Source organism: Giraffa tippelskirchi, chromosome 6 (genome assembly GCF_054371585.1).
Source record: "Giraffa tippelskirchi isolate mGirTip1 chromosome 6, T2T-mGirTip1v1.2.pri, whole genome shotgun sequence".
Lineage (NCBI taxonomy): Eukaryota > Metazoa > Chordata > Mammalia > Artiodactyla > Giraffidae > Giraffa > Giraffa tippelskirchi.
The window spans coordinates 57,288,136-57,315,575 of NC_137280.1; the positions used below are offsets into that span (position 1 = coordinate 57,288,136).

At 42.6% G+C, this 27,440-nt stretch overlaps 1 protein-coding gene and 1 long non-coding RNA gene across 26 annotated transcripts; one reads left to right on the forward strand and one right to left on the reverse strand.

Moving 5' to 3' along the window:
- Positions 1 to 11: 11 nt before the first annotated feature.
- LOC145509353 (uncharacterized) lies at positions 12 to 15,458 on the forward strand. 25 transcript variants are annotated; one of them, XR_014056034.1, is made up of 7 exons: positions 367 to 525; positions 711 to 846; positions 2,779 to 2,871; positions 3,445 to 3,574; positions 4,586 to 4,699; positions 14,066 to 14,167; positions 14,911 to 15,458. XR_014056034.1 is itself a non-coding variant. In XM_081497979.1 (4 exons), the coding sequence occupies exons 1-4, from the start codon at positions 37 to 39 to the stop codon at positions 14,984 to 14,986; spliced, it is 465 nt and encodes a 154-aa protein (XP_081354105.1). In that variant the 5' UTR covers positions 12 to 36; the 3' UTR covers positions 14,987 to 15,458. The 25 variants fall into 25 exon arrangements, 4 of the variants coding, with proteins under 4 accessions (XP_081354105.1, XP_081354108.1, XP_081354109.1 ...); XR_014056041.1 differs by having other exon boundaries at positions 367 to 450; XR_014056037.1 differs by lacking the exon at positions 3,445 to 3,574.
- Positions 11,543 to 14,453, reverse strand: LOC145509354 (uncharacterized). The gene is made up of 3 exons (XR_014056052.1): positions 14,401 to 14,453; positions 13,066 to 13,169; positions 11,543 to 11,967 (listed from the first exon to the last, which is right to left on the reverse strand). It is a non-coding gene; the product is annotated as an uncharacterized LOC145509354 (long non-coding RNA).
- Positions 15,459 to 27,440: the final 11,982 nt, after the last annotated feature.

A 27,440-nucleotide genomic window follows, 5' to 3' on the forward strand; every position in this document is an offset into this window, starting at 1 on the left:
TCCTCGCAGCCGGGCGTTCAGAGTCCTCGTGCCCGGATGCCGACAGCAGAGGGAGTAGTGGGCGCAGCGCGGTCCTCCACGCCGGCGCGGGGTATCCGAGCCAAAGGGCTGGCGCCGCGCGTCCAGAGGGCTCCCCCAGGACCTGGGGGTGGGGACGACGTGGGAAGCGGCAGCCAGCGTGGTTCCGGTTGGTTCCCTCAAAGCTAAACGAGACTGAACCGGGGACCACCTGGGGTGGAAATCAGACAGGCTCGTTATTCACCCCGGGAAGTCCACTGTTTGCTTAGACTTTGAGCCACCTCTCCGCCGCCTGGGCTCGAGCGGGATTCCGCGGGGGGAGTGGGGCGGTTGGGCTGGAGGCGGGTTGAGGGGGGGCGGGGGCGGGCGAGGGTCCGACTCACTACAGGCTTCCAGTACCCGCTGAGCTGCGCTGGGGAACCTGCTCGTTCGGTGGGAAGGGGCGCGTCGCCCGCCCTCTATCCGGCCTTTGACCGGGGGTGCTGGTGACTGGGGCGCCGGTGGCAGGTGCGGGGGGGAGCTCTCACACCGCGTCAGAAGGAGCCGTCTGGCCTCCACTAGACCCACAAAGCTACTCAGAACGTTGTTACTTAGGGCGAATGTGGAAGCGTGTGTTTTGCTTTAGGGTCCGTGTGAAAGTAGACGGATTGCTGGGGATCTTGGTAAATGAAGTTTCTCTTTTCCTTGGACAGATATAGACACACATGTCTCTAGTGTCTGCAGAGACACGTCGAGTCATCCCCACAGACAAGCTTCACAAAGTGCGGGTTTTGTGAGAGGACAAACACACCGCTTCAAGGTTTGGGGAGCTCGGACTGTGCTCGCCAGGTGGGTAAGGACCCTTTTCTCCGCAGAATTTAACCCGCTTGATGCGATTGATGTCGTCTGTTATCTTCTCCCAACAAGTAGAAACAAGGATAATCGCAGAAATTTAACACATCAGATAAAAGAACCGTATTTAAATGAGACGCAGGGCACAAAGATGTGACTAATTAAATCATATGCCGTTGATTATTCAGACCTGGAAGGAGAGATTCCCTTTGTGGGGCTGGTTGACGGCGACTCAAAGTCTCTCAGTCTTTTCCTCTCCCTCTGTCTCTTCCAGGAAGAGAAAAAAGAAACTGTTGATTAATTTGAACGGTCAGTCCCAGTGAGATCAGGTTAGACTGATGTCTTTTTTTTTTTTGGAAGGAGACGCAATATCTACTCCAAATTTTCCTCATTAAGTTGTGTAACCAGTTATGGAAATTAACATGATGAAAATTAAATGCGGTCTAACATCTGATGCTCCAAATGAATACAAATAAAGTGCACAAACCAGGGGACAGATAAACTGAGATGAACATGAACTATTTAAAGAAAGTTCACCTTTAAAGCAGTTTCTTATGGTTCATTTTAATGTTAAATTTTGTTATTATTTTTATAATATAAGCATAGTAAAATGTGAATGTAAATCATCAAAGCAATACAATCTATGAAGTATAATTTTAACAATAAAATTCTGTACCCTAGTATGGTTACTGTGAATCTGAAACTAAGTCCTTCAGTCTCACTGTTTACAAAACTAGAATACAGTGGCCACCCACTCAGCCCACCTTTCACAGTGTAGGAATCTTAGAACGCTGTGTTAGTTTGTGAAACATTTTGGAAACAGTTCTTCAGAAGAGGGAGTTTGAAATGAATATCAAAACCTCTATATGCTACAATATAAAGTAACAGTCATTGTATATGAAACTCAGACACTGGATGAGTTGAGCCATTTTGACTCCATAAAATGTCTGCTAACCTCACTGAATTACCATATGCAAATAATGTGTGTAAAACTTCTTATATCCTAATATATTTCTGTAAAAATAGGTTATATTATCATCTAGGAATATCCCTTGGTCGCTATTTCTACACCTCAGTTTCAAGAGTGGATAGGTAAATTCAGGGTTTCTCTTTTTGGTTAACATATTTTTCTTATTTGCTTCACTTTGTGTCTCCTTTTAGAAAGATAGGGTTACATGAATTCAATACTCACATCTGAATCCTTCTCACTTCATGGTTTCAACATGGCCAGTATGATTTCAAGCTGATTTTCTTTATTGTGTTCAAATGCAACTAAATATTAATACTTAACCATTACCAAGTATTTCTAAATTGGAACAGTGATCCTATTTATTTACTTCTGTGGGTTTTCTAATGAAATGTTGCTGAGTGTACATTGTTTTACCCCTTTTCATTTAAGACCCCCCTCCCCCAAGACATGCCTTTACTTAGCCAAGGTGTTCTAGGCTGCTGAGTCATCACCAGATAAGTCTAGAAGACTTCCATGACAAACTGAGACTATGATGGAGCAATCAGATCAGACATACAAACGTGGAGTCAGGTGGTCATGGAGGATTTGGGCTCAGACTTGGTCATACCTCCACTGAGAACTTGAACTTTCTCTGAACTGCGCCAGGTGTAAGGACACCACCAGATGTACTCAGAACAGCAACTGACAGCTGCAGCCTTATGGTGACCTCAAGGTGACCTCTGGCTGTGAAGCCTTTCAGACCCCAACCATCCTTGTTTGACAAGCAGCCTACTCCTCGCCAGCCCCAATTATAACTCGTGAGAAAAAACTCATGGAACCAACAGTAACCTTGCAATTTTTTTGTTGTTGTTGTTTATAAGCCTCCCCCATTTTGAAGTCAGGGGAACGCAATTCAAGTGCTTCTTGAATCTGTGTCTCCTGGGCTTCAGTCCTAACAAATAAACACCTTTTTATTTCAGTTGGGTCTCCATTGCTCAGATCTTGACTAACAGCTTCATGTGCGTTTCCCTCTGTGATAGTTGAGCTCAGCTGTCTCCAGCTACAGGAAAAAGGTGAATGTATTAAATAACTTCAGAATTCCACTCACCTCAGATTAATTGAAGTGCAAAGATCCAGTGGTTAGCTCAATGTGGTTTTGTTTCAGTGTGTGGGGGTTATGGGGGAGGGGGGAATGCGTGTCACAAGAGAGGTCAGAAAAACTCAGGAAATTAACTGGAACTGCCTGGGAGGGCGATTTCATTTTAGACAATGTAGGTTGAGCACTGAGCTTTTTATTTGTTATCTTTCTTTTTATTTATTCATTTATTTTTGGAATAACTAGACATACTTATAAAAAAAAAAATGAAGCTTTATCTCACACCTTATATAAAAAATAACTCATGCTAGATCTAAACGTAGAATGTGAAAGTATTTATTGAGTATCTATTCACACAGAGCTCCACATAGACTCCTTGGGGCACCCTGGTTCTCTCTAATTAGTCTTTAACACCTTATTTAAGTTTTCCTTTCTCACCCTAAAGCTGTCCTTGCAGGAGCCCACCTTGCCCCCCACCCCAAGCATTTTGGATCAACATCAGGAGCCCACTATTGTTTTTCCATTTGTTTCCCCTTCCCTGTTGGCTCAGCTGGTAAAGAATTCACCTGCAATGTGGGAGACCTGGGTTCAATCCCAGGGTTGGGAAGATCCCCTGGAGAAGGGAACAGCAGGTTCAGTCTGACTTGCTCCAGAAAGAATGCTACTTTTCTGCTCCGTGGGTAAGATACTAGACTACGTGGATAAGATACTAGACTGTTTTGAGTCTACTTCATTTCAAAATGGAAATAATGCAACCTACTTAGTAGCCTTGGTAGACAGCCTGTGGCTGGGGCTCCAGATATGGCACATGCCCCTCCCTGCCTCTTAGACAGACAGAAACAGTGCTTGGGAGGACTTTCTTGTTCATTCACATCAAGCAGAGGACACAGCTTTATTCAAAGTGCGTCCATGTAAACAGAACTGTTATAAGGATGTAGAGTTCCCAGGGCAGGTTTTCAGTGCTGTGGAAATCACCCACAGGTCATCAAGTCCTCCATGGTGGCAAGTTCCTAACTGTGACAAGAAACAAAACCATCTTTAAAGGGCCTACTGCTGATTCAGCTTGGTTATAATGGCAAATATTTTTACACTGGCCAGTGATATACATTCTTTCTAATAAGCATGTATATATGGAGAGCAGCCCCTCTCTCTGGGCAATGGAGGGGGGTGGGGGGGTGGGGGGGGTGGGGACTCGTGATGGCCCAAAAGAAACTGACAAGGGAACCACTAATGGCATAACTGGGCTTCCCTGATGGCTCAAGTGGTGAAGGATCTGCCTGCAATGCAGGAGATGCAGAAGACATGGGTTTAGTCCCTGGGCCAGGAAGATCTAGAGAAGGAAATGGCAACCCACTCCAGTATTCCTGTCTGGGAAATCCCAGGGGCAGAGGATCCTGGCTATATAGCCCATGGAGTTGCAGAGTTGCACATGACTGAGCACCCACACACACTTGTGCTTTATACAAGTAATTTCCTTTAAAAAAAAGTGTGTGTGTGTGTGATAGTGCATGCCTGTGTCTATATGTCTATATATGTAGATAATAATAAATAAATATGACATTGACATCTCTAGCTGGTGCCCAATCATTTACAGAAAAATGTTTTGGGAATGTTATCTAGAGAGTCTCATTTACAACTTTTCTTCTTTCTCCTTTCCTTATACTGCCTTCTTTTGGGACCCATCTGATTAGACTCCTCTGTCAAAGTCACCAACGCTTGCTTTATTTCCAATCCATCAGTCACCACTCTGCCTTCACTGTGTTCAGCTGTCTTACCAGACTCCAGAGTGTGCTTCCACCCATTTGGTGAGTCCGTCCTTGAAACTCAGTATCCCAAGCTGCTGTGAAATTGTTCACACACGTGGCTGTTCTTCCTCGGTCTTCCCTGCTGGTACCTTCATGCTCAAACCCCTTCACTTTGTAAATTCACATGACTTAGTTCTTGGGTCTTGACTCTTCTGACTCTGCCATCTTTGCTTAAGTCATCTCATCCAGTCTCAAATGCCACCACTTTTGATATCATTTATATGACATTGACTCTTAAATCCATCCACTGCGCTCCAAATATACAGAGATACGAGTTGCATATTTGAGATTTCTAGACATCTCAAACGTGACCTGCCTGAATTAGCACGGAACCACCACCCCAGAAAAGCTGTTGCTCTCACCACAGTCTTCATGCACTCCCACCCTCCCCCCACTTAATTAAAGCTCACAGTCAACAGCCCATGTCTCAGTGTTTGTCCTCCCTCCCCCACCATGTCCAAGCAATCAGCAAGGACTTTAGCTTTTGTTCTGAAAATATTTCCAATCCATCCCCTTCCCCTAGGATAACTTTTTGCTCTGGCTCAAGGTGCTGTAATTTCTTATCTATCCAAAGGCCATATTCCACTCATTGATCTCAGGGTGACCACTGTTCCCTGGGACTCCTTCTCTGCACAGCAGCAGGAATGGATTTTTTTAAAATATAAATTTATTTATTTTAATTGGAGGCTAATTACTTTACAATATTGTAGTGGTTTTGCCATACATTGACATGAATTTTTGACGACGTGAATCCTTCCATGTCATTCCTGTGCTCAGGCCCTCCCAGGGTTTCCCAGTGCCCTGGGGACAACACTTGGCTTTGGCAGCCTGACGTGGCTCTCATCAACCGCTCTCTTCTCCTGGTCACCTTCATCCCAAGTCCTCATATTGACCAAGCTCAGTCCTGCCTGAAATACACCACCCAACCTGAAATACAACTCCCCCTCCCATCCCCCTGCCCCAGATCTTGACAAGTCTGGCTCCTTCTCCATGAGGTCTCAGGTCACATGGTCAAAGAGGCCTCCATTGACCAGCCAGTTCAAGCTATCCCCCTAGACTCTTTGAACATCCATCAGGGTGTTTTAAGGTCTATAACAAGTACTGCTCTGGGAACATATTAGTGTTTTTTTTTCATATTGATTCTCCTTTCCTGCTATAACCTGGACAGCGGGGAAGCAAAACCTTGGTGCCTTCTGAGTCCCCTTCCTGAAAAACAGTGTCCAGCACACAGCGGGTGTTCCCATAAACAGTTAGTAATTGATTAACAGTGGAAACTCTGTGATAATTGCTAAGAGTACAAAATTAAACAAAATGATGTCTTTGTTCTTCAGAACTGCAAAATATTCGTTATTTACAGGAATAAGAGCTTTAACACTGTGGTTACATTTTTTTAATAACAATAGCTTTTTTTAAATATGCTCATTTATTTTGAAACTATCAAAGGTGTATTTTCAAGGTTTAATAAGGATTTATTTTTAGAGAGATTTCACCTCATATGCTTCCATAATTAAAATCTTCAGCTAATTAGCTAGATGGATATTCATGTTTAAAATTACCAAAATTATGCATTGTCTGGAAAAAACAAAAGTAAGGACATAGGCGGAGATTTTATTTTCAACCTTCCCCTAGCTCTCTTTTATCTGCATTTGTTATGCTTTCATTATTTTTGCTTCTGTATAAAGAATAGTTACATAATTATTTTTATTTATAAATGCATCCACTATTATAGCAACAAGTATAATGACTATGGAAAAACTGGGAAAGAATGAAGAAAACAGCCTGGCACATTCTTACGATTTACATCACAACTTTAATGTATTTTCTCCTAAACAGGTTTCAATGTATCATCTCAACCCCTATTAAAGTATCATAGCTTACTTCCAATTGTTACTAATACTCAGTTTGTAAGATTTTAATATGTAATAAAATATGTAAGATTTTATTGAGTTGTTATAAGATCTTTGTGCTCACTTTTAAAGGCTGCATATTATGTGGAAGTAACATAATTGGCCATATCTTTATTTTAGGAAATAGACAGCATTTTCAGATTTTTATATTATTTATATGAAGAGTTTCGTGAATATACCTTCCCTATCATTTGCATGATTTTGTGGATGGGAGAGCCAAAGAAATATAAATATTGGTTTAAAGTAGTTGCTTGTTTTGTGGTTCATAGTATGTGCTGTATGTGTGTGTGTGTGTTTGTGTGTGTGTGACAGAGAGAGAGAGAATGTAAGAGAGGAAGTTACCTGACCGCCCTGCCTCACTGGGGAGATCACTGACCGTGAACCTCATGGACATGATTTAATAAATGCTGCTTTGCTGTTTTTCTCTCCAGAACCCACTGTATACAATGTGAGATGAAGCCTGATTTCAAGTTAATACATGCAGTTTTTCCTTGAGACTCTCTTTGTGGGCTAATTATTTGTTTGTTTGCTCTTTCCACATCTTAATATGTGTTGTCACATTACACACCTCTTGTGATATTAAATTTTCAACCATTCACAAAGTTAACCATCTGTCTTGTCAAAGTCTACTCCCAGTCCCCCAAAAGCGAGTTCTGTAACTGCTAGAACACACCAAAGAAAAAAAAATGTCAAATCACCCCCAAAATGCCACTTGAGTGAGGTGAAAACACATTTCCAGCCACGCTTCTCTGGGTGATGAGCACGGAATGTCTTTGCAATTCTCTCCCCAGTTCCTCCATGGAAAGTTCAGATCTTTTTTAAGATCATGCCAAACATAAACTCACTCAGGTTTTCATAGCAGACATTTTCAAAGAAAAGACAAGTAAACAAAAAGTCTCTTTTTTTTTTTTTGCTTTTCTAAAATACATACAGATTTTCTGTAATGATTGGAACCAAACACAATACCAAGGACAACATATAAAAATATAAATCCCATAACTGTGGATTGTATGTAACTATTGCTATCTTTTCACACTGATTTGTTGCCTTGTCATAATCTCTTAAATAAAGAAACCAACCCCTGACAGGTAGGCAACCTGAGTTGCCTGAGTTCTAATCTGTCTACACAATAGACCACATGACAGTCTTCAGTTCAGAAACACATCCATGTATAAAACACATCCATCTATCTTTACCTAGCAATTGGATTTATCGAACTCACAGATTTAATCAATAGCCCTCTGTATCCATACTTTGCAATGATACTTTGCAGTTTACATAAAGAGTTGGGATCTATTTCTCCACCCCTTGAATTGGGGTCATTTCAGGATTCGCTGTTATCAATAACTCCAGAAGTGATGGTGTGTTCCTGCCATATCTGGATGTCCGGAGCCCTTGAACCCTTTGGTCCTCTTTTGAACTTTTTCCAACCAGGATAACAAAGACAAGCTGGTTAGAGGGAAAGAAACGTTGTTTGGCAGAGCTGGGTCCTCTCAGCTAACACTGATCCAGCCCAGCCATCCCCTAGCACTGCCAAACCTTATGAATAAAGGCCAAACATGGTTATCATCTTGGAATAAAGTTCATTTTAGAGTGTGTGTGTGTAACTTAAATAGTATAGTTCCTCTATAAAACTATACATATAAACATACAGTATATGAATACAGAGTCAGAAAAATATTGTCATGCCAAGCAAATGCATGTTCTGTAAATTTTTGTATCTCTATGTTTTTATTAACACTCTTAATTAGTTGGAATTTTTTACTTCTTTTCCTCTGAGTACAGATTGTCATGTTCAAGAGGAGTCCTGATTCTCAAAGTTGTACTAAGATTGCTGGCTGGTGTTTATTTACCATCTGTAATATCCGGAAGTTTATACTTCAATTTTATTTTATTTTTTCTTTCTTCCTTTACTTTTGCTCCCAGTCGCTTCTCTTCTGCTTTTTCATAATTCTGTTGTGGCTTTTTCATTCTTCTTCCTCCCCTCATCCTTCTCTTCTTACTCTTTCTAGTTTCTCTTCTATATTGAAAAATACAGAAAAAAGCAAGACAGAGATTCCATAAACAGCAATGGAATGTAACGCACGCAATGATGTATGCATGCAAAACAAAATTTTTCTGTGCCTTCTGATGTTTTCCCAAATTGTGCTAAGAACATACTCTCCCATCTCAAGTTTCAAAGATGTTAATAATTGGCGTTTGTCTGTATAAGGAAAGTACATGCTCGTGTCAAGTTGAGTACAACTCTTGCAACTCCATGGACTGTAGCCCTCCAGGCTCCCCTGTCCATGGGATTTTCCAGACAAGAATACTGGAGTGGGTTGCCATTTCTTTCTCCAGAAGATTTTCCTGACCCAGGGATCAAACCTGAGTGTCCTGCATTGGCAGGTGGATTATTTACCACTGAGCCACTTGGGAAGACTCATATAAGCAGCACCCCTATTATATTTAAACAGCCTCAGGTTCTTGTGAGATTCTAATAGTCTAGAATGGCTCCTTGTGATAGTCACTCATTGGGTCCCTTCATCTCTTTATTCAGCAGCCAGTTAGCAAATGATGCTGGGGGACTGCGCTCTGCAGACCGCTTGCTAGCATTTTTCTCTTTCTAACTTTTATTGGAGACAGTTGATTTACATTGTTGTTAGTTTCTGCTGTAAAGTGAATCAGTTCAGTCACTCAGTCATGTCCGACTCTGCAACTGCATGGACTGCAGCACGCCAAGCCTCCCTCCATCACCAACTCCCAGAGTTTACTCAAACTCATGTCCATTGAGTCGGTGATGCCATCCAACCATTTTATCCTCTGCCGTCCCCTTCCCCTCCCGCCTTCAATCTTTCCCAACATCAGAGTCTTTTCAAATAAGTCAATTCTTCGCATCAGGTGGCCAAAGTACTGGAGTTTCAGCTTCAGCATCAGTCCTCCCATTGAGTATTCAGGACTGATTTCCTTTAGGATGGACTGATTGGATGTCCTTGCAGTCCAAGGGACTCTCAAGAGTCTTCTCCAACACCACAGTTCAAAAGCATCAATTCTTTGGCACTCAGCTTTCCTTATATTCCAACTCTCACATCCATACATGACTACTGGGAAAACCATAGCTTTGACTAGATGGATCTTTGTTGGCAAAGTAATGTCTCTGCTTTTTAATATGCTGTCTAGGTTGGTCCTAACTTTTCTTCCAAGGAGCAAGTGTCTTTTAACTTAAAGGCTGCAGTCACCAACTGCAGTGATTTTGGAGCCCCTCCAAAAAAATCAAGTCTGACACTGTTTCCACTGTTTCCCCATCTGTTTGCCATGAAGTGATGGGACCAGATGCCATGATCTTAGTTTTCTGAATGTTGAGCTTTAAGACAACTTTTTCACTCGCCTCTTTCACTTTCATCAAGAGGCCCTTTAGTTCTTCTTCGCTTTGTGCCATAAGGGTGGTGTCATCTGTGTATCTGAAATTATTGATATTTCCTCTGGCAATCTTGATTCCAGTTTGTGCTTCATCCAGCCTGACATTTCTCATGATGTCCTCTGCATATAAGTTAAATAAGCAGGGTGACAATATATAGCCTTGACATACTCCTTTCCCGATTTGGAAGCAGTCTGTTGTTAATGTCCAGTTCTAACTGTTGCTTCCTGACCTGCATACAGATTTGTCAGGAGGCAGGTCAGGTGGTCTGGTATTCCCATCTCTTTAAGGATTTTCCGCAGTTTGTTGTGATCCATACAGTCAAAGGCTTTGGCATAGTCAATAAAGCAGAAGTAAATGTTTTTCTGGAACTCTCTTGCTTTTTTGATGATCCAACGGATGTTGGCAATTTAATCTCTGGTTCTTTTGCCTTTTCTAAGTCTAGCTTGAACATCTGGAAGTTCACAGTTGACATACTGTTGAAGCCTGGCTTGGAGAATTTTTAGCATTACTTTGCTAGAGTGTGAGATAAGTGTAATTATGCAGTAGTTTGAGCATTCTTTGGCACTGCCTTTCTTTGGGACTTCTCTTGCTGAGGCTTCTCTGACAGTGAATCAGTTATGCATATACATATATCCCCTTTTATTTAGATTATTTTCCCATATGGGTGATTATAGAGTATTGAGTATTTCCCTGTTTTATATAAAAATAGGTAACTAATAATGCTGGGCACATATGTCTATGAGTGCAGAATCAGCAGCAGTGGAGGAGAGACCTGTCTGTAGTGACCTCAGGGAGTGGGGCCTACCCTGGGTTCCCAGTGAAGGACAGTGCAGGCAAGAGAGCATCACACTGCCCTGATACACCTCCCCCACCATGTCCCACCCATCCGCAAAACATAGCCAGGATGGTGTGAGTAGAAAGGAATTCAAGAAAAAATAAATGGATCAATGGCAATTACTCCAGTTACAGAAAGAAATTAAGGCTTTAGTAATGCTATATTTCATTATTGGGAGGTTTCCTCACAAATCAAGGATCCAGGGAGTGAAATAACATAGATAATCAAATCCATGTTGCAAAGTTAGCTCCCCACCCTCATCTCCACCTGAGGACCCTTGGCCTCACAGGTGGAAATTTTGTATAGTGTCCTAAACATGTACTATTCTGCCTCCATGCATTCTACCTAGAGAAAAGCAAATATTTTTCAAGAAATAGTAGAAAACCCTAGAATTCATGCACAGAGAAGAGAGACACTATGTCTCATACCAACAATTACAGTTACTTTCCACCTAAAGCCTAGTTAGTACTACCTCAGTTTTGGAGATAAATATATGCTTATACACATATTTTATTTCTGAATTTTTATGCAACAAATAAGTAACAGTTTGGAATAGAAGAAATGGGCATGAGTGTCCGCTGTAGGCTGTCATGTTAAATTCAAAATCATTTAGAATGGAAGTCCCTTTGGACCAAAAGTGACAGAAATATTCGTGAGGACGAATTTGTGTGTTTTAAAATTATAACATAGTAACATAGTGATGGTAGAAAATGAACATTTTTATAAGAATTATTGTGATTCTTTCTTCCTTACCCACACCCATTTTTGGTTTAAAAGGCAAGTATCTTTCATCCCCACTATGAGGAGGGAAAGTAGATGCTGGGATGGGGGGTTTCTCCATGGAGCTGCTACGTGTCTGGTGACAGCTTCTGTCCTGCCTCAGTTTTTCAAGGATGTCTGCACAGCAAATGGCCATGGAATGCAGAGGGGCAGAGTGCCTTCTTCCAGGTGGAAGGAAGATATTTCCTGACCAGGATAATTAAGACAGTGTCTCCCTGGGGTGGCAGAAGTTGAGCAGATTTGCTTGCAGCCACTTTGTGGACTAGGGATCGTGTGAGTTCCTCCACTGTAACACAAACCTTCCCTGTGGAAAGTGTGTGCGGCAGCCCCACGACCTGCAGCTGCCCTGTGGGAGGAAGGACAAGAGAAGTGGATGTGAACCTGAGGCTCCTTCTGTTTGCTGTGTCCTGGGTAAAAGGCCCCTAGTTTCTGGCTCCAGTCTTGAATCTTTGGCCAGCATCCTTCAAGTGCACAGGCTCACTTGGCTTCAAGGAGGGCAGACTCTCAGACCCTTCAAGTTCTTGACACCAGAGGACAGAGACAATGCCTGCAGAAGCCCGTGGTGGTGCTGAGGAGCAATCATGGTGCTAAATCAGGCAAAATGGCTCATCCAGATCCTTAGCTGTTAGTTTGTTTGAACTCCAGGGAGGGGAGGAAACACAAACATCTAACATAACCCCTACTAGGAAATGAATTTAGGATTTTAAATTTAAATTTAAATTATGACTTTGCCCAAATTATTAATTTAAATCCAGAGGCAAATCAACTGGTGATACACTAATTTACATAATTTTCAACCATCTGACCTTAGCCAGTATGATTTAATCTGCAAAATCATCAAAAGCCTGGCTGAATTAATCATTACTGAACATTTTTTAAATGAAGCAGGAATCTTCAAACATGAGGACACCAAGGAGGACTAAAACAACCTGACTTCTGTGAATGGACTCAATGAATGGATGTGAAGTTACAATATTGGCCACTAGATAGATAGATAAAATCAATGTATTCTCTCTGTGCTGACTTTTAAAGGGGAGAAAGCACTAGGAAAGGGGGCAAGCTGGCAGAAGAGAGAGATGCAATGATGTTAACCGTCTCATATTTCTAGAAAAGGACCGTATCCAGCTACTGTAGAGAAAGAAAAACAGGTCTCCTCAACTTCCTTAGGTTCAGTGACTGGGCCTGCTATTTAAACTGGCAAAAGACAGATTCACAGCAAAAAGTTTTATTCTACATGTTTGTGGGTGGCTCCACAGAAAAGGAGTAACCCCTCAAAGAAGCCCTTAATTCTGGCAGCTGATACTCCCTCTTAACAAAGGAAATACACCATGGAGACTGCCTGGAGGAGGAAGAAGGGTCTGGCGTGGAGGGACGGTGAATCGTGGGAGGAAAATCTTGAGGAAAGCTAATGGAAGATAAGAGTTATTTAGGGAGATTTACTTACAGACTCAAGTCAGCTAGGAGTCCAGAGAAAAACGGTGTCCTTGAATAAGTTATTCTGTTCTTCTGCTGTAGAGAAGGACCCCTTCACAAAGAGGAATTTATGCTCTGCTTTTACGTAGAAGAAAGAAATGTGGGTTTGATCTCTGGGTCAGGAAGATCCCTTGGAGAAGGAAAAGGCAACCCACCCAAGTATTCTTGCCTAGAAAATCCCATGGACACAACTGAGCCCAGGGGCGGGCAGGGTTCCTCCTCTGTCACTGTTGCTCACTTGCCCTCAGCTCTCATGAATTGTCATGCCATCCTGGCATGATTTGGGCTGGCACAGTCTGGTCCCCTTTACCACTAAGATGCAGTGGAAAACTGTATCCTTTGTGAAAGCTCAGAATGTGCTTCTCAGGCTTACTCTGACAGCGATCACCACAAAGTACCTGACTTCAGCATCAAGAGAACAGCTGGTCAAGTCTAATTATTTAGTTCCCTGAAGTTACACTTAACCTACCTTCCATTCTAATCAACATTTACCTTTAATATGCAGACTGACATGCGAATATCAGTATGACTCTTAATTTGGTCAGCTTTCATTACGATGAACAAAGGCAGGTCTACGCCAGAGGGGGCTATGCATGTTACATGCTACACACAGACATCAGGTGGGTCCTTGAAATGTTTGAACACAGGGGGTCTTATGAGCCATGTAAGTTGAATGGGAGTATATACATGCATCTTTCTGATAAAAGTGTTCACAGCTCTTATCAGAGTCTCTGGCCACTGTGCATGCATGAGTGTTCAGTAGTGTCCAACTTTCTATGTCCCCACTGACTGTAGCCCACCAGGCTCTTCTGCCCATGGGATTCCCTAGGCAAGAATCCTGGAGTGGGTTGCCATTTCCTTCTCCAGGGGATCTTCCCAACCCAGGGATCGAACCCACATCTCTTGCATCTCCTGCACTGGCACTGTGCCACCTGGGAAGCCCACTAAAGGTATTGATGTCTGTGATTCAGCTTAGGGGAAAAGGAAGCCTGTGTGCTAAAGACTGTCCATCGAACACCACCAGTCCCTTACTCGGAACACATGGAGCAGGCAACTGTCCTAAGTGTAAACAGGTAGGAAAGTCATGTACATGGTCATTTCTTCTTCCTTTTCTTAGCCATTTTTAAACCCATAGCTTCTAGAAAAAACAAATTGAAAGAGCCACTGTGATCCCCCTGCACCGAAAGTCTTTGCTGAACAGCTTTCAGTCAATAGTAGGTTTTTGTCTTTCACATTGTTTCCCTTGTCTATAGAAACACCTCCACTAAGAAGGGCATGTCCCAGGTGATCTCCCAGGGGCACTTACAAGGCTGAACAGTCCCAACCTGTTCTTTAGAAGTGCCTCCCATAGCTCAGGTCACAGCTCATCACAGAAGCACCTAGCAATGCCAGCTGCATAGAACGCTCCCATCACGGGGATTCTGTGTGGCCTTGATATGAGAACACAGATGCCATATGCTTACCTGAGCACAGTGCCTGCTAGAGAACAGCGTGCCGCCCTGAAGAAGACACACACACACACACACACACACACACACACACTGACATCAGAAACAAGCCACAGCAGGCTCTCAGGCTTCCAAGAGCATAAGAGCACGCTGGGTTTGTCTCTGTGCTTCCTGCTGAGATCCAAGTTAATACAGTTTAAATTACTTAGAGAAGGAGATGCGGCTTCATCCACATTACAGACTTTTAATTATCTTTTAAGCAGCACGTCTTTTGGTACAAGGTACACTGTGAAGTAATTTAACTGATATTTAAATTCAATGACTTGTGAAAGTTTATTGCTTTTCAAATGTGTGTTTATTCTCTTTAGCATTGCACTCAGTGCCTGTGTTGGACCAACACACCTGAATTTATTCACCTTCGGAAGAAACAGTCTTACTTTCTGATGTACAAGAATCATTTGTCAAGGTGTAGATTACCAGGAAGTGGCCACGTTCTTATAAAGTTCCCTAACGTGAGGCATTTTCACATCACAGCTGCCTGGACACAGGAAGGCAATCATCATGATGTTGATGAATGGCTATTGTTATTATTGTAATAGTAATAATAGCTATGCCTGCTTCTGTTTCTAAACGCCAGCCACTCCTCTGAATTCTATCATCCTCTCTTTACTGACGCTAAAGCTGAGGTTCAGCTACTTGCCCAAGACTCTGTGACTAGAAAATGAAGAGCTATTCTCAAACTTGAGCAACTGAAGTTCCAAGCTCAGGCTTATAGCAGAGCCAAGAGGTAAATATAATGACAGTTTCCTTCTTATAATCCCACTCCTATTCAGCCCTCCATAGAGTAACTTTTTCCCAAGGATTTATACTGTATTTATGGCAATATCGAACTATAAATTTTGACTTGCTCTACTTTTATTCTGAAGCTGGCTAGTTTATTTGACAAATATCTGAAATGCCACCTGTTGGATTGGAATTCTATAGTATAATAAATTTATGTCAATCACATGTATACAGGGAGTCCCTTGTGGCTCAGCTGGTAAAGAATCTACCTGCAATGTGGGAGACCTGGGTTCGATCCCTAGGTTTGGAAGAAACCCTGGAGAAGGGAAAGGCTACCCACTCCAGTATTCTGGCCTGGAGAATTCCATAGACGGTATAGTCCGTGGGATTGCAAAGAGTTGGACACAACTCAGCAACTTTCACTCACACGTACACAAGGCAGTTGAAAAATACTAATTTTTTGGTAAGATTGTAAACCTGAAATTGTTAAAATCATGTACAGTCTGCATGTAAACCGTTTTCTTTCTGTATCTACATATCTGCAGATGATTGAATGAGATTATTTGAGCACATATTAGATATGAAAGTGTTAGTCACTCAGTAGTGTCCAACTTTTGAAACCCCACGGACTGTGTAGCTCACCAGGCTCCTCTGTCCATGGGGTTGTCCAGGCAAGAATACTGCAGTGGGTTACCATTCACTTCTCCAAGGGATCTTCCCAACCCAGGGATGGAGCTCAGGTCTCCTGAATTGCAGGCAGACTTTTTACTTTCTGAATCACATGCTAAATTTAATTCAAAAGTACATATTTAAATGGCCCTACCTCTATCAAAGTGCCCTCTTGATGTAAGGAACCCCTGCCTCTTCCCAGGAGTGGCCTCACTCCCAGGAGCTGGAAGCTGACAGTAGTTCACATAGTGACAGAGCTCCATGTTCAAGGACAGAAAGCACTCACATCCTGGAGACGGCAACAAGGTATCTGTGCTTCCCCTGTTGATGTGGTTGCAGGGCCCCAGGGAGCCGATGGCTCTGGTTTATTCTCCTTTACATCTAAATGTGTCTACCTCTAAATGTGACTCCTTGCACCCTGACAAGTCAGATGCCCAGGACCTCAGCCTTTCCCTTGAGAACCGTGAGCCAACCAAGCCCAGGGTGGCTTCTAGCGCCAAGGTTGTCCGGCAGGGAGGACTCTGCCCTCCACATTGTGTGGTCTACCTGAGCCTTGTGCTATGAGATGCGGCCCCGGTCACACCCTCCCTCCCCGGGCAGCTGTCTATGATGTCCTGCGACACCAGACATCGTCACTAGAGCCACATGTGGCTTTGTTCTGATACTGGGAAGTGGCAACAACTTCAGGCTTGTTGTCTAAGGTGTGTGCTGGCATCTGCTCCCTCCAGCCTAGCCATATCAATTCATTTTCTCTTTTTTCCTATGTTCATGTACATTTAGACACTACCTTCAGACCCAGGTTTAATCTTTGACCCTCCCAGAAAGCTTAACAAAGCAAGGATGAGGACGCTCAGCATCTTGCTCTTTCCTGGAAGATAAACTTGCCAATGGGATGCAATCTGACCCTCTGTAGACTAAAAATTAGTCACAACCTGAAAGTAGAGAATTATTTTATTTGGTGGGAGGGTTTATCTGGTGGGACTCCGAGCCCAGGAGACAGCATCTCGGTAGCCCTGAGAAAACTGCTCCAAGGAGGCAGGAGGTGGAGTCAGCCTATATACAAGTTTGCAACAAAGGTAGCAGGCAGTCTGAACATCAAAGATCAGATACCAAGTTAAGGAATTTCACGTTCTATGTATGGAATATGCAAGCTCACTGAATTCATTCCTTTCATGTGCACCTCAGCTATCTGGGGCCAATCCTGTTTCCTTGTTCACCTTGAGGAGTGAAAGATGGCTGCCTCTCGCATTCCCCCAGCTCCTTAGCTGTCACCATGGAGAGGGTAGCAGAATTCTCTGGATCACAGTGTGGGGAGCGCTCATTCACATTTAGAGGCCAGGAATCATTGATGGCTGTGATATTTCTTATTTATCAATATGACAGGAGATATTTTCATTTCGCACATCCAATCTTTCAGGACTTCACAAGTTCATGCTGGATCTAATTTCAATTTCTACAATGTATCAGAATTGACTGTGACTTTGACAGAAACAGCACATTCATTATGTGAAGGGTCCCTGTAGGTCATAATTTGCAGAAAAGTTAAAGGTGATTTTTCACTATATTAATATGTGATGTATTGAATGATAACAATGTTCCACCTGAATTTTAATGATTGTATCATTTTCATATAAATAAAGATCTTCATAGGCAACACATCCTTTGCTGTGGTCACCTGCTGTGAGGCCCATAATAAAAAGTGAAGTCTCAATTATGCTGCAAGCATTATTCTTATAATGCTCTAAAGTGGAAAGTTCACACCCTGAAAAAGAATGTTTTGTCAAGATTTCTCTGCTGTGCCTGTCAGCATGAGGCTGGATGACAGCCACTGCCCTGCCTGCTTGATGTTATTTTTAATCAGGAGTTAGAAATTACAAGTAAAAGCTGCACAAAGTGGGGAAATTAATGATGATATAAAAATTTGTTTCAAAAAACATGGATATGCATTTCTCACTCATCAAGTCAGGGAAGAGTTTGGGGTTTTGTAGCTGCTCCTTCGAAAGCAGATTGCATGCTCAGGGCAATTGAAAGCTCAGGGCAAAGAGAGAGTAAATGAAGTATATGTTGATATTTCTCAGAAAACTAGAAATTTACACCAGGGCGGTGTAAAGAGCAGAGTTGTTTTTTTGTTTGTTTGTTTGTTTTTTGTTTTTAACTAGACATACTTAAAAAGATGAAATGGATACAAAAACTAATTTCAAAAGCCATAAAGAATAGGTGTGCCAGCATGTAAACTGCCAAAAACAGTGCAAGCTTTGGTGTTCTAGAACATCATTTCCCCTCAAAAAAATTTTAGTGGGAAAACAGATTAGCAGAACATACAGAGGGCCAATGGAAGTGCCTTATTAGGTTTTAGCCACCTCATTCTTGGGGTTATTACCTAAATTTTACATCCAATATATACAATAATATACATTTCTCTTAAAACAGTGTTTGTATGAATTGCATTTCATGCTGTCTGTTAGTTGGCTGTGTTTAAATTACTATCATATTTCTGCATACATACTCCCAGAAAAAAAAGCCTGCCAATAAATCTGATCCTTTTGGAAGCAATGTGGAAGGGGAGTGGGTAAAACCACGTGTCCAGCGATGAAGAGCCCACGTCTCTTACATCTCCTGCCTTGGCAGGTACATTCTTTACCACTAGTGCCACCTGGGAAGCCTTTGAAAAACTCTGGAGTGACAGTAAGACATGCTACTCAGATTGTTTTGGGTCATAACTTTCAAAATCGTAACTACCAGGTGTTTATTTTAGATATGGATACATATAGCTGTTCCAATGAATTTAATTTCATTCCAACTATTGAAATGACTCAAAAGAGGACCTTTCCAAGGTTTAGCCTCTTTCCAGGAAGACAAGTGGAACAGAGTTGATCCTGATCACACCCAGGTTTGGAATCTGCACAGCGACCGTCAGAGTCCAGAGTCCTCTCAGGACAACAGCATGGGAGGAGGGCGCTGGAATTGTCCCCATCTCCTGCTGGGTCTGGGGAAATACATGGGTCACCTTTGAACTCAGAGTGTTGGTTGGTGCTCTGTTGATTTCTGTTCTTTGAGATGTGCTTGCAGAAACATTTCAGGACTAGACAATGCTGGACTGAGTAACATACCTGAAATATTGAAATGTGTAAACAATAACCTTAGGGATTTCTTTGGAAATTATTACAGAAATGTTTTTAAATGATTTGGAATATATTTAATTAAATGCATTACAAACATATTAGATCATAAGAGTAACTAATGTTTGGATAGAAATTTACGATTTTGTGTGGTCAAGCTCTTTAACTTTTTTTTTCCAGTTTCTTTTTTTTTTAATTTGTTTATTTTAGTTGGAGGCTAATTACTTTACAATATTGTAGTAAACAAACTCATGACCCTGGGATGGTGTCTCAGTGTGGATTCAAGGCATGTCTCCAAGTTCTGATGAGATGTGGCACATTTTTATATCTTTATTTACCATCCAATTTCCCTCTATTTAAGTGATTGTTCAAGCCCCTTGATTATCTGTGTCATAAATATATGCTCCAATATAAATTTCAGGTTTCTGATGGATCCGTTTGGTCTTTGATGTGCATGAAGTGATTTTATGCATGTAGCATGGGGTATGGGTTTTCTTTCAACCATATGGATGCCCGTTTAAAGTTCCAGACTTTCTTTTGGATTAGTATTAATAAATTCTGTCTAGGCAAAAGCATTTTTGAATGTTGATCTTAAAGATCAGGGATCTTTTCCTTAGATTTTGGTCTTATAATTTCTTACTAAACTGTTAGTTTTTGAGAAGCTTTATGAAGTATTTCAAGCTTCCCAGGTGGCTCTAGTGGTAAAGAACCCACCTGCCAAGGCAGGGGATATGATCAATACAAGTTCGATCCCTGGGTCAGGAAGATCCCCTGGAGGAGGGCATAGCATCCCACTCCAGTATTCTTGCCTGGAGAATCACATGGACAGAGGATCCTGGCGGGCTACAGTCCATGGGGTGGCAAAGAGTTGGACACGACTTAGTGACTAAACAACAACATAACGCTGAAACTTAAAAACCTAATGTTTGCTGACACAGATAATCAAGGGGCTTAAACAGTTATTTAAAGAGAGGGAAATCAAATGTCTTATAATAATTGAATAATAAAAAGATATCATAAAAATCAACTTCTTGAAAAATCAATACAAAACATGTTATGCCATAAATTCAATAGACTATCAAAATCAAAATTATTAGGCATAACTTTAAAACATTTTATTGGAATATAGTTGATTTACAATGCTGTGTTAGTTTCTGCTGTACAGTAAAGTGAAAGTGAATCAGTTATATATATACGTATATGAATATATCCACTCTTTTTTTAGATTCTTTTCCCATATAGGTCATCACAGAGCACTGAGCAGTGTTTCCTGTGCTCTACAGTAGATCCTTATTAGTCATCTATTTTATATATAGTAGCATGTACATGTCAATGCCAATCCATGTACTAATTCCTCTCCCCACTCCCCGGCCTTACCTTTCTGTAACAAGTTTGTTTTCTACATCTGTGACTCTATTTCTGTTTTGTAATTAATAATTTCTTATCCAGTTTTAGTATTGATCCAATATTACTGACAGTTAAAAAAGCTCCTAATCTTATGGCTTAAAATGATAAGTATTTATTGTGTCCGTGTGTCTGGGGATGAGCTATCAGGGCCTGGCTCTGAGATGCAGGCTTGGTCAGGAGGCTCCTGCGTCTTCGTCCCCAGGGACCTACAGGACTGGGGGCCAGCGAGTGTGCCATTGTCATGGCAATGGCAGCACATCTCAAGCTTCCACTTGTGTCACTTCTGCCAACATTTCTTTGGCCAAAGCCAGTCTGTGGAGTGAGGAGACCACCTCCCCCGCCACCGCCAGAGGTAAAAGCTGCACAGGATCCAAGCTCAGGGCTGGAGAACCAGGGCAATAACTCCACCCTCCACCTGCTCTCCATCAGCATGTGAAGACTCACTGGAAGAACCACATCCTCCCCAGAGGACAGACATGGTTTAAGCTCCACATGATCAGTTATCAAAGGTTGTTAAGCTAGGGTGTCTGTCAATTACATCTGTAACATTTGTGTTTTTTTTATGGAGAATATTGGAAGCTAGATGAGCATGATTCTTAAATCTCCCCATGCATAGTACTCTGAAAATGTAATATAAACCTCATATATCAAATGTCCTGAAAATCACACAACTACAAAGTTATTAGCCATACTGAAACCATGTCACTGGCATGGCAAGAGGTGTGTGTACATTACAGCTGTGAAAAACACTTAGACGTGTGCAAGTTTTCACGTATAATATATAGAGACTTTAACCATGTATTTTGATGTATATTGGCTTCCCAGATGGCTCAGTGGTAAAGAATCCACCTGCCAATGCAAGAGATGCAAGGGATTTGGTTTTAATCCCTGGGCCCGGAAGATCCCCTGGAGAAAGGAATGGCAACCCACTCGAGTATCCTTGATCTGAGTTACTCTTTGGAGGGCTGATGCATTTTAGAAACCAAACACATCCCCATGAATAATGTTATATTGATATCTTACCTCTTCCCTTTTCTCTTTTTCCATCTTCCAATTGTAGGAAGGGTTGTTGGGTTGTAGGGGTGTTTCTGAATTAGAACACAGGTGCGCAGAATCAAAACCTTGTTTGATTGTCAAAACCTTTGATGTTTTAACTGTTAGAACTACACATCCCAAAGCCAATGCTGTTTACCAAAAGCAGATCATGTTTGTTTTGCTTTGAAGGTAATTTAAAAGCTCCGACTAAATCAATGACAGCAGAAGTTTTCCTGACAGAATTTCAGTCACCAAGAAGCCCCTGTGAAATGCGGCTACTTACATTATATTAAGGGCTGTGAGAGGAAAGTGCATGAGATGACAGCATTAACACTCTCACACAGAAACAAAACAGAAATTACATTAAAATTAATGTATTGACAACATTTTCTCAATTAATTAAAGTTAAACGGTAGCATTATGATTCTGGTAACTAGCTGCAAATCTTGTCTTACAAACACAGACAAATTCTTGAAAAGATATGTGCCATGTAGCCTATGAGGGAGAGGGGTGACCCCCAAAGGCAGAGCAGAGAAGTAGCTGAGGGCCGGGGCATCGTGTGACAGTGGGCTGGGAAGTGGACAGTGCTCCTGACCTGCACTCATGGGGAATTAGGTTTCTGAGCCAGAACAGGCCTATTTGGACTGGAGATCAGGCCTGTGGCTTGGGAAAGGTAGAGAACTGTTATTAAATTCTTGCAGTAGGCTGCCAAAAATCACTCTGGAGGGAGGAATACCCCCTCACACCCTCACCCTCACGATGAATTTTAGATGACTTTAGGTGGCCCTCGTGGTAAAGAATCCACCTGTCAATGCAGGAGACCTGGATTCGATCCTGGGCTGGGAAGATCCCCTTGGAGGAGGAAATGGCAACCCACTCAAGTATTCTTGCCTGGAGAACCCCACAGACAGAAGAATCTGGCAGGCTACAGTTCATGGGGTCACAGAGAGTGGGACACGACTGAAGTGACTTAGCACGTACATTACATTGAAACATGACAAGTGTACTGGGTAAACAATCCCCTCGATACAGAGCCAGAGAAGAGGAAGGTTTAGCATCGCTTGGGATGTATTCCTTGCTGTCCCCACCCCCGCTCGCTTCCACAGTATCTGCCTAATCATTGTCTAAATTTTTATTGAAATACAGTTGATTTGTAAAGTTGTGTCAGTTTCAGGTGCACAGTATAGTGATTCAGTTATACATGTGTGTGCTAAATTGCTTCAATCGTGTCCGACTCTTCGGGAGCCCATAGGCTGTAGCCCAACAGACTCCTCTGTCCATGGGATTCTCCAAGAAAGAACACTGAAGTGGGTTGCCATGCCCTCCTCCCGGGGATATTCCCCACCCAGGGATTGAACCCACATCTCTTAATTCTCCTGCATTGGCAGGTGGGTTCTTTACCACTAGTGCCACCTGGGAAGCCCTCAGTTATGCACACACACACACACACACACACACACACACACACACACACACACACGGGCTTCCGTGGTGGCTCAGCTGGTAAAGAATCCACCTGCAATGCAGGATATTGCTTGCAGTGCAGGATACAAGGGTTCAGTTCCTGGGTTAGGAAGATCCCCTGGAGGACAGCATGACAACTCACTCCAGTATTCTTGCCTGGAGAATCCCATGGACAAAGGAGCTTGGTGGGCTACAGTCCATGGAGTCAGAAGAACTGAAAAAAAAAAAAGAAGAGTTGGACACAAGTTAGCAACTAAACCACCACCATGAAAGTGAAGGTGAAAGTCACTCAGTCAGGTCCAACTCTTTGTGACCCCATGGACTATCCAGTCCGTGGAATTCTCCAGGCCAGAATACTGGAGTGGGTAACCTATCCCTTCTCCAGCAGGTCTTCTCGACCCCAAAAATTGAACCGGAGTCTCCTGTGTTGCAGGTGGATTTTTTACCAACTGATCTATCAGGGAAGCCCAGGGAAAACCACCACCATAAATATACATAACCTTTTTTTTTTACATTGTATTCCGTTATAGGTTATTGCAAAATATTGACTGCAGTTCCCCATGCAATACAGTAGGTCCTTGTTGGTTTTTAAATTCAGTTAATCGGAAAAGTCTCATATATGCTCACTCCTATAGAGGACAAGTGGCAGCTGGTGCCATCTATTGGCTGGAACATCTCCCGCTACGTTGAACTGCTCTCCATCACCTGGTAACTTCTCCCACCCTCTTATTGTATGGTGAAAGTCTTAGGTTGACAGGGCAGAAAGCCTTAGATTGAGAAAGCAGATTGTCTCCCGAATTCTATAATTCTGGCTTTGTTGGAGTGAACTTTTTGATTTTAGCTGCCAAGGGCTGTATTTCACAAGAAACGATCTTCAAACAGCCCTCAGACCCTTCCATTGGCCCTCACATTCTCCCTTTGTGCCAGGCCTTCTGTTCAGCCCCCTTTTGTCACGTCATGTTCACGTGACTTAATCTCTGCTGCAAACACTGCCCTCCCCATCCTGTGGGCAATTCCGTCTCCACCCGCGAGGCACTATTCCAAAATATTCTTCAGGGATCAGATAGCATTGACTTCCAGCAACACGTCCACCCCTCAGCAACTTCTTAACCCAGCGCTGAAGTTAAGTTCAGTTAACACAGCCCTGAATGGACATCATATTTTGGGGTGTTCACCAGGGTCACCGCAGCCTCCAGGTCACCTTATGTCACTCTTCAGGCTATCCTCAGAGACTGTGAGCTTCAGCTCCACCAACAGCAGGTGTTTTCCAGGTTCTGTGTGTCCCCAAGATTTCCCTCGATACCTTGGAGATAGCTCTTATTTGGTTTGAGCTAAGAAGTGCTTATCGGCCTTTGAAATTCAAACACAGGAACGTGGAAGTCTTGTAATTCTGGGAAAAAAAACTGATGTTTTCTGTATTCCTACACTTCAGGGACTTCCCTAGCAGTGCCCAGACCTGTAAGGTGTCCAGTCTCTTGTGCAGAAAGCTCACACAGACCTCGCCTGGATTAGCCTCATGACCCAGTCCTATCGAATCTTCTGGCCGGGGAGGTCCCATGGGAGTCTGGCCTGGATGGCAGATAGTTTTTACAGAAAATCGTATTTTCATGCTTCCTGTTCCTCATATCACACTACCTCTCAAATCTCACCACTTACAGCTTCCACCAAACACAGGCGCCCCAGGCATCAGGTTTAAAAGTAAGAGCTATGGACTTCCCTGGCGGTCCAGTGGTTAAGACTCTGGGCTTCCAAAGCAGGGACTCGGGTTTGATCCATGGTTGGGGAACTAGGATCCTGCATGCCACATAGTGCAGCCAAATTTAAAAAAAAGGAAAAGAAGAAAAAGTTAGAGTCTCCACCCTCAATTCCATCTGTCTAATCCTCAAAAGAGCTTCCTAGGTGGCTCAGTGGTAAAGAACCCGCCTGCCAATGCAGGAGACACTGGTTTGATCCCTGGGTCTGGAATATCCCCTGGAGGAGGAAATGGCAACCTGCTCCAGTATTCTTGCCTGGAGAATCCCATGGGCTGAGGAGCCTGGGGGCTACAGTCTGGGGGGTCACAAAGAGTCAGCCATGAATGAGAGACTAAGCCCGAACACAACCCCTAAAAGCACTTGGAAATGTTTCCCCACCTCATCAGCTTCTTAAGAAATAACTCCTCCATTTATGGAGCAAAGATTTTCCACTGACACACATCTTTCAAGTTATGCAGGTTTCAGTACAAGAGACTTGTCAGTAGTAGCTTCAAAATACAAAACACTCACTCCTGTAGAGAGTAATCCAGATCATTCTCCTGCTGGAAGAAAAGTCCCTGTATGCTTTTAACAATGTCATCAAAGTGGGTTTGCTATTATTCAGCAAAGCAGACTATAAATAAATCTAAAAGTTGCTGATACTAATTGTACCACTGTTTAAAATTTATTTAATGATCTAGCAAAACTGAACTAGGAAAGATTTAAATAACTACACATTTATTTTAAAAACGGGACGCTTACTATGATATGTGGAGGATGTACCCAGAGGAACACCTGCCTTTCTGAAAAGGAATACCAGCTCTACAAAGAAAAGCTCTCTGTGTGAAGCACCTCCTCGAGTTATCCCACCTCCTGCTCTGTGTCTGGAGCTCTGAGATTCTCGCCATGTGACCACTGAAGGGGCACAGGGAAGGCAATCGGAGTGTTTGGACCCCCTGCAATGAACCTGCAAAAACCACTCTAAGAGCCAAAAGACGAGGGAATTGGACTGTAAAGGAGCCATGCCACCCACTTGTAGAGCAGCTAAGCTGAGAACTGCGTGAGGTTTTCCCTGGATGCCTCCAAAAATGAAGACACCGCAGTAAGCCAGCATGGGGCTACACAGAACTGAGACTTGCAGCCCACGTCACAGAGCTCAGTCTCAGCTGCTTTCCGGATCCCAGAGATCAGCAAGGCTTTGAAGTGTTTTGAAAAAGCAGTTGGCAGACCATAATAGTTCAGAAGCACAGAGAAAAAATACTTTGATATGAAATATATTTATTTAACTTCTAAACTCATTTCTTTGATTCTTCTTGTTTTTGCTTACCTCCAACACATTCCTCTCATTTATTCCAAAAATATTTGGATAAAGATTTGAAACCCAGGAGTAGGGGCCAGCAGAGGATGAGCTGGTTACATAGCAACACCAACCAAATGGATGTGAGTTTGAGCAAACTCCAGGAGACGGTGAAGTACAGAGAAGCCTAGAATGCTTCAGTCCATGAGGTCGCAAAGAGTCAGACACAACTTAGCGACTGAACAACAGCAACAAACTATACACCAAAATTAAAGGATTTAAGCTGCTACTGCTGCTAAGTCGTCTCAGTCGTGTCCGACTCTGTGCGACCCCACAGACGGCAGCCCACCAGGCTCCGCCATCCCTGGGATTCTCCAGGCAAGAATACTGGAATGTGTTGCCATTTCCTTCTCCAGTGCATGAAAGGGAAAAGTGTAAGTGAAGTTGCTCAGTCGTGTCCGACTCTTAGCGACCCCATGGACTGTAGCCTACCAGGCTCCTCTGTCCATGGGATTTTCCAGGCAAGAGTACTGGAGTGGGGTGCCATTGCCTTGATCTTAAAGGGAAAATAAAGGAGAAAACTTTAAGAACGAGGGATCAAAATAATTTCCAAAATCAGTCATGTGTCACATTTCTAAAAATACTGTGGTTGAGCAATATTTTGGCCTTGAACCTGTAGCTATCAGTGCAGGAGAGGAAAAATGAACGGTGATGTGATTTACAGCTATCGTGAGGGAAAAAGAAACTAACTGCTAAGAATATTGAGACTGACATCGGAGCACTCGTCCTCCTGCGGGTGAAGTTCCCTGGATAGGATGTCATCATTGTTTTGCAGTCGCCCAGGGGGCCCAGGGGGCCCAGAGGTAAGGAACCCACCTACCAATGCAGGAGATGCAAGAGACACATGTTCAATCTGTGGGTAAGGAACATCTCCTGGAGAAGGAAATGGTAACATACTCCACTATTCTTGCCTGGAGAATTCCATGGACAGAGGAGCCTAGGAGGCTACAGTCCATGGGGCAGCAAAGAGTTGGACACAACTTAGACACTAAACAACAGCATAACGCTGAAACTTAAAAAGCCTAACAATTATTGAGACGTTCTGAAACCTAGGCCTAAGCAATCCTTTCTACATTCATATATTCTCGACAGAGTGAAGTCTGTCAACACCACTATCAAATGGCAGATCAACTCATAGGAAGTGTTCCTTCCACTCCATGTACCTGAGTCCAGCTGACTCAAGGTTTACGGATCACCATTTAAAGAGTAATAAAAATGCATTTATTTTATTCTGGTATTATCTGATTTTTCATTCAGTATCTTAATGATGAAGTACATGTGAATGAATATCATGAATCGTACTTTAAAACGGAATAGTCAGTGACATCATA

Coding starts and splice junctions, on each gene's coding strand:
- LOC145509353 (XM_081497979.1), top strand. CDS start 37: ATGCCGACAGCAGAGGGAGTAGTGGGCGCAGCGCGGTCCTCCACGCCG. Junction 188..710: donor CGGCAGCCAGCGTGGTTCCG/GTTGGTTCCCTC, acceptor TTCCTTGGACAG/ATATAGACACACATGTCTCT. Junction 14,168..14,910: donor ACTGTCCTAAGTGTAAACAG/GTAGGAAAGTCA, acceptor TATTCTCTTTAG/CATTGCACTCAGTGCCTGTG.